The sequence below is a fragment of the Pinus tabuliformis genome, chromosome Q (genome assembly GCF_031772625.1).
Source record: "Pinus tabuliformis cultivar Carrire ecotype Pingquan chromosome Q, CPIR1, whole genome shotgun sequence".
Lineage (NCBI taxonomy): Eukaryota > Viridiplantae > Streptophyta > Pinopsida > Pinales > Pinaceae > Pinus > Pinus tabuliformis.
In genome coordinates, this window is record NC_142296.1 from 178,749,859 (window position 1) to 178,757,613 (window position 7,755).

General features: G+C 37.1%; 1 protein-coding gene across 1 annotated transcript; it reads right to left on the bottom strand.

Annotated features, from left to right (window-relative positions):
* Positions 1–5,216: 5,216 nt before the first annotated feature.
* LOC149218823 (uncharacterized) lies at positions 5,217–7,371 on the bottom strand. Its single transcript, XM_089382479.1, has one exon. The coding sequence runs from the start codon at positions 7,185–7,187 to the stop codon at positions 5,673–5,675; it is 1,515 nt and encodes a 504-aa protein (XP_089238605.1). The 5' UTR covers positions 7,188–7,371; the 3' UTR covers positions 5,217–5,672.
* Between the last annotated feature and the right edge of the window lie 384 nt (positions 7,372–7,755).

The window sequence follows — 7,755 nt, forward strand, 5'->3', positions numbered from 1 at the left end:
GTCTGTCCGACAAACTCTTCAATATTCTTTCCTACTCCACCGTCAATCGCGCATTATCTTCTCGCAGACGTGCCATCTCATTTTTCAGTTCTTGAACAGTTTCTAGTATCGCCAGATTAGTACTGCGTGTCTCTTCACCAAGCTGTACCCACAGCTCTGGATTTTCCCGAAGAATGCTGTCAGCTCCCTGCATTTCCTCTACTTTTATTGTTGACTGTTAGCTGATTATCGTTTCTGTATTTACCTCCTAATTAATTAAACAAGAAAATCAGTTAGCTGAATTAATTCTTCCTCATATATACATATAAGATAATCTTCCATGCAGCTGGATCTTACTGCTCCAGAGGCCACAGTATTGAAACCTGGCTCTGATACCACATTGTCACGATCCCAACGATAAATATGTAAAAATAAAAAAAATATATAGTTACAAGGGTTATTAAATTTTACCCCACCCATCTATTCGAACACAGAATACACATATGTAAAGCATCGTTCTCAAGTATTAAACGCGATGCTGTATATATATATACAAACCTTATAAACACAAAGTCTCACTCTTGACTTAATACTATATGATTACGCTTGGCGACCTTCACGAATTAATGTCTAAGTCAAGTTAGTTCCTTCACCGGATTGCTGCTCTGTCCAACTCCGGCGCCAGGTGGTGGACGAAATTTTAATTGACTTCACCCACCCTTGCCAGGTGGCCTAGCACCGTGCTGAAGCCATGTGACTCCTCGGTTGTCACGCTGTGGACTTTCGCGCCCAGACTCCCGCTTGAATGAATGATGGGGATTCAATACTCACATCTAAGGGCTCAAACTCGCCCAAGGGTTTAGAGGGTGATTCATATACCACCACGTCACTTGATTTGATTCATTTGCGTGTGTCTCGTGAGGCCGAATACTACTCAGCTCGGCGGTTCCTCCCTTGCACCATTTGCCAGGTTTTGCATTGCTATCTCAGGTATAATAATGACTGATGCCCGCCGTTTACTCGTCTACTCTTCGGCTGTTTAGATATATATACAATGTGTTTGTTTTCTCAGAGTTTATTAGTTTTGGATTGTTTTACTCATGAGCTAACTCCGGATGCATTTGCCAGTGTACAGGCGGTTGCATCTACGGCCCTCCTACCGCTCAAGGAACGATTATGCTGCCCAAGGCGCTCTCAGGTATGTACTCATATCTTGATTAGATGCGGAGCCTGAGATTTAACCTGATGGGTAAGGGTTTATACATATGAGATTTGTTTGGTGTCGATTTCTTGGCCAGAGGAGTTCCTCATGGCGTTCTCTATTTTATTTGTCTCAGGGTTTCTGCATTCGGACCAAACCCTGGGTTATGATTCGCGGTCGGCCATTCCATGCCGGAACCTGTGTCTTGTTTGATTTATTTAGACTTATGTTAAATACGGTTTCTGGCATATATGCCCCATGGTTGTATGTACATTTACTTTAAGGGTTCACGACCTCCATGCCTGAAATTGAAGTCTGAATATTCGCCCCTTTTTGTTTCTCATGCTGTTAAAAATGTTCAATATGAACTCTCAGATTATTGTCTGTATTTGTGAAGAACTATATGGTATTATTCGATTCTCTGGACATTTAATAAACATTGCTTCCGCTATGCCCATCAAGGGTTTCTATATAGCTTAACGTTAATATACTTCTTTTCCTCTTCTGAATACGATGTTTATTTTTCTTCATTCGGTCAAGTTTTGCACCCATGGCCGTCTTGTCTTATACGCTAATAATCTTGCTTCAGGGACCATGCCTTGAGCTCGCCTTACGATAAGATTTATTGTTATTTCCATTGGTTAACAGAGTCGAGTTATTCTGTTAGAGGGTTTTATTGTAACAGTCGTATGTATTTGTTTCTTATTACATAGTTGTACCACAGCGGGGTACGCGGCCGTTTACCCACGGCTGGGTTCTGTTCTCAGGGGATATAATGTTCGACTTTTCAATGATTATTTGTATTGGTTACTTATGCGTTGAGCCGGATGAGTCCTGGCGTAGCGTATTATGATAACACAGTATTTGCTTTCATACATGTTTCAAAATATAATGGAATGTTGAACCCTCGAAACAGGGTCTGTTAAGTTTTCGTTACTGCTTCGTTATTTATTATGCACAGCACTGATATTTCAAATGTGCCTCTCTACTGTTCTGGTATTTCAATGAATCTTTCTACCGTTCTGGTATTTCAATGATTCTTTCTACTGTTCTGGCTGGACACCATGCCGTAGCTGGGTACCACGCCGTGCAATACTATTTATCTGCACTGTTTACATAAATATTCTGCATACTGCTATGGTCTTTCAGGACCACATTTGGGTTTCGTACAGTTTATATAGATAACATGAATCGTATTCAGCAGATGATTTTTCTCATTTACTGTCTTATATAGCTAGTTCCAGATATTCATTTGAACTGTACATAATGTTTATATTTTACAGATATCCCACTGTTATATTTCTCTTTACATATAGCTATTAAAAGAGATTCAGATTCAACTGTATTTTCCATCTATATACTCAATATACTGTTTACTGTAGTCTAAATCTTATAAATAACTCGTACCTGGTCTACCAGTTACAGGAGTTAGCGCTCCAGAAGTTCACCTGCATTTCATACTTGCTCTTATCCACCCAACCTTGAGATCCATCAGCATGTTGGATTCTCCCCCCGAGCTGTCTTGCAGGCCTGCAGCCCTCAACAAGACTCATGCACCTCCGTGCTTGGGTTATCTGGTCCTTACCAGACTTAACCCTTTTTCCTTTCTTTCCCCTTTCTTGGAATTTTTCCCCCCTGTCTGTCCCAACAGCCCAGGGGTTTTCCTTCCCAGGACTTTTCCTGTGTGAAAGGGTAGTTTTTCAGTTTCATAACTGATTTCTTTTTCTTTAAAAATCCTCCACCAAGAGGCTGCCAGCATTTCAAAGATATATATTCCAATATTTTCAATTTCATAAATAAGATAATGTGATTGAGTAAACAATAATTAACAACTCACATTAGTTTCTTACCACAGTAACATTCCATATTTACATGTTTCACGGGGTCATCACAACTAATTACTTCTATCTTGATGGTAGGATTTGATTTTGAACTTATGGCTTGATTACAATATGACTTTGTTTTACACATTTAGATTTACTTTTACTTTTATATATGGTCAACTAATTGCTCCTATCTTGATGGTAGGATGTGATTTCGAACTTATGGCTTAATTACAATATGGCTTTGTTTTAGGCATTTAGATTTACTTTTACTTCTATATATGGTCAACTAGGCCAGTGCCTCTATGTTAGAATAGTTGCTTGGATATCTTGGATATCTTTTACTCTGCAACTATCTCTGTCATCCCTACAAAGTATATTTTTGGCTATCGTGTTGTCTCCATTTTAAGAGATCAACCGATTTTTTGTAACCTACTATATAATTCTTTGTTTATTTGTTTTAGCGGTTAATAGAGTTTACCCACCAAATATATATATATATATATATATATATATATATATATATATTCATAAAATTAAAGATTTTAGTTAGAAAATAATAATTAAAATAGTTTTTAGCCTTTTCATTAGTAATATATATTTTTCTTGCTTTTTCTAATTTAATTTATTGTTTTTTCTATTTTTTTAATTTTTTAATTTTTAATTCTGTTTTGCAATAAGTCTTCTAACTCTTTCACTAATAAAATCATAAAAATAAATAGAATTTTAACATATCACACAAAAGAATATTATTTATCTAATATTTTAATTAACAAGTTAAAAAATATTTTGAATAACAAAGTCAATGATAAATTAAAGGTTATAATCCTTATCTTCAACTATAACTAATAAACAGTACTTATTACATAGAACTTATATATAATACTTATTACATAAAACTTATATATTTGAAGTGTTAAAATATAACATTACTACTTAATAATAAATTACTTCATTTCCATATAAAATGCAATATTCATGTCGTATAGAATCCAATAATTGATGAAAAAATAGAAATTAAGTACAAATATGAAACAAGGTCAATTTAAATTAATTAATTAATCCAGGTTTTGTTTGGGTTTAGGTCAAACGTTCGATGCCACTACGTTCTAAAGCCTAGTCGATTAATAGAACGCATCCAAATTCTTGACCAATTTTAAGGAAATGCGATTATTACCTCCATAACAACGACTTGTCGACTAATCAAACGCATCGAAGTTCTTGACCAATTTAAATAAAGGAAATGCGATTGCTAAGTCCATGGTTTATAGGTAACGACGAATTGAAAGTTGTGGATTTACAAAGTTGGTTTTGTATCACTTCAATATTTCCATGAAAGTTTGGTTTCTATAACTTCAAAATTTCCGTATAAGCATTATAATGAAGAAAAGTATAGAGCCCAATAATAAATCTATGTGCTTATAGCAAAGTTGACTTTAGGAACTGAAAATCCATGAATGTCATGATGAAGGAGGTGTGTCCACAATTAGTGCTTTGTGACTTTATGGACTTCATTGACAGGTTAAAGTTATTACAAATCCAAAACAAAAAGTGACTTGTTAGGCAAAAGGTCCCACACTATCATTTATTTATTGATTAGTTATGGTCAGAGTCCCCAGAGACAGAGAAAACGAGATCTCTACGAAGCATCCATTAGACATTCTATAGCCAATTATGACATTATAAAAGTATATAATTAGTAAAAATATTGCCATTGGTATTGTGTAAATCTCTCAGTCTAATTAGTATGGTAAATATTTTTAAGTTAATTTTAATTATAATTAAAAAAATAAAATAAAATAAAAAATTATTTAATCGGTAAAAAGGTGGAATTATTTGCAAATTATTCTAAACACCAAAATTTTAGTAGAATTAGTAATAAAATTTGTTTCATATTGTTTGTATATCTTTACATTTTAATTTAAATATTTTTAGGAGTTTTTCAAAATGTTAAATTTATTTATGTCTTCATAAATATATTTTAAATAACAAAAAATCATTTAGCCATACTAAATCTATTCATATATTCAAAAATATATTTTACACAACCAAAAATTTTACATAACAGAAAATCACAATCTTATTTGAAATAATAACAATTAAAAAAAAAAAAAAAAACATTTCATCTATTATATTATCTTATGTAAACTTCCATGTTTAAATTTCAAATCAAACTCAACCAATTTTTTTAACAAAGAAACAGATTTCTCCCAATTTTTTTTCAACAAAGAAACAGATTTCTTCCAAAATTATTAGGCCATTTCTTTGTACAATTAGTTTGCAGCAAAAGATTGGTAAAAACAAGAAACCGACTCCATTGCCGAACTGGTTAGAACCACCGACTGATATCAGACTTCGGCTCCTCCATTTCCTTTGATTAATCAAAATGATTTTTGTGTACCGTGCCTTACCACTGAATCGTGACAATACGGACTACAGTCCATCCTCGGCAGACTGTACACAAAATCTTTCTGATGAGATTTATGAAATGCAACAATCGAAGTTATACTTGACAAGCGATTTTATTGCCATCATCCATTGTGGCAGAGTTTTATCCTGCATGGAACTCCGCGTCTCTTCAATTCTGTTTCACTTGTCTACTGCCTTCTCTGATCGTGTCGAACTTTGAATTTCGTGGGAAGAGCAGGAGAAATAATCAGAAACTCATCTTAATAATTCACATCTACTTTCCCACATTCCAAATCAACGCCGAAAAGCCTAACTACTTTCTTGGAGGTGCAGTGGTCGAAACTCGTAGCGGCAGCTTCCGGGACTTTATTTTCCAGGGGCCGTGATAGATCATTGCGTGAGATTCCACGAGATTTGAACTGAATGGCATGGAGAGCAGGCGCTCTGACTGAAATCTCCGTACCCATCGCCGGACGCCCACAATCGCTACTATTCGACGACCTCACGGAGAGACCTGAATCATGAATCGGCTGTCTTGGTTTCTTGTCTGTTGTAATGAAACGCAAATTATTCAGCAAATCGTTATGTTGAGCATGTTGAGCATTCGCCTGCAGAGCCCAGGTTTCGGCGGCACCGCGGCTGGATTCTCCGGCAATGTTGCTTGCCGACCAGAAGAGCGGCATCCACTGTTGGTTTAAGGCGCGAGGAGAAATAATCTGCCGGCCATGGCTAGCTCCAATATTATTAACTGCATCAGGCGCGAATTGGAAAGGGCTGCTAAATCGAAAAGGGCATTTGGCAGAGCCTGGCAGTTCTGGAGGCTGAGCCGCGCTGCAAGGCTTAGGCCTGCAGCTGATGAAGAGGCGTTGCAAATTTGAATCTTGGTGGGTTGCTCTGTGAAAAGAGACAATGTCCCCTGCGTCCAGTTTCTTCTCTTTCACGAAACGACTCCACCCCTTTGTGAGCACGTAGCTTTGGCTGCTATTCCAGTATGAGTAACGGAATCGCCATGACTTTCCCGTGCTGTCTTCGAAGCTGAGCAGCAGCCCTTTCTCATTCGCATCTGTGTCCAGCGGCAAGTATTTCTCCGCGTGCTGCTTTGGGATTACCAGACGATTCAGCTTCCCAACATCGCTAGGAGTCACCGCTTTATCAAACATATGTTCTCGCCGCGACGATGATGGAATCTTATCATCCTCTGCACCACCAGGATTATAATTCCTGTTCGACGCTTTAAAGCTTTTTTCTTCTTCTTCTTGATCTGTTTCCGAACAACGGGACACATCGCACCCACCGAACTTGAAGTCTGCGACGGTGGTGTTTGCAGTTTGATGTTCTCGCCATACTCGCTGTCGTTTCTCATAAATCTCCGCCCCCCACCGTTCATCAGGCTGAGGAACTATGCGCTTGTAGTGCCCAACTCCTGCAGCCTCTGCCGGCGCATTATCAAACATACTCTTCTTAATATCTTCACCTCTGCTGTCATCTACCCAACATGCTTCTGATAATATATTCTTTCTGCTGCCCATTCTCTCTAAATTACTAAATCTCTCACCCCTCTTTCCCTCCAATCCCCCCGCAGAACTGGAGCAATCCGATAGTGAAACTTTCGCGTGTCTCTGCATTCCTTCCCTCAGGCTTTCAACCGCGCTGGTAATACTTTTTGGAGCAGCATGATCATCACTATTCTCCTTTCCACCAATCCGCGTCTCAATGTCTGCGCACGATGTTTTGAAGGCATGCCCCAGAGTCCAACCTGATATGGACGCGCACATGCCAAAACAATCCTGACCCGCTCTTTCCGCCGCCTGTGTGTTTTATATGAAATATTTTATTCTGCCAAACTGCATGATATGAACATAACTTTTTGGCGAATTTGTTGACAAATTTAGTAGCAACATATTTTTCAACGAGTGGGATCCCCTGTATCGTTGGAGTCTCGTAGCATTAGAATGGGAGAGACCAATAGCGTGTGGAGCGCTCATTTATAAAGTTGGATATGTCTGTAACAAAAAAGTGAAAATGGCCATAAGCATGCTTGCATCCAGCGACTATAAGAAATAAGTCTGGGTATATGGGATGGTTGGAATATTAATTAACTATTGTAGTTGTATAAGAAGATGGTATGAATATTAATTAAATAGTGTAGTTGTATATGAATATGAATCAAATGCTCGCTAAATGTCAATAATTATTAATTAAAATTGTTATATAGATATTAATTTTAGTATAACAATGTTATAGAACTGTATGATTATTAATTAAGGTTGTTATTTACATATGCTATACGGGATAGTATGGTTATTAATTGTAGTTATAGAAAGTAGATATAGTCTTCAGATT

Excerpts from the sequence above, each read along its gene's own strand:
- LOC149218823 (XM_089382479.1), bottom strand. The coding sequence starts at position 7,187 with ATGTGCGCGTCCATATCAGGTTGGACTCTGGGGCATGCCTTCAAAACA.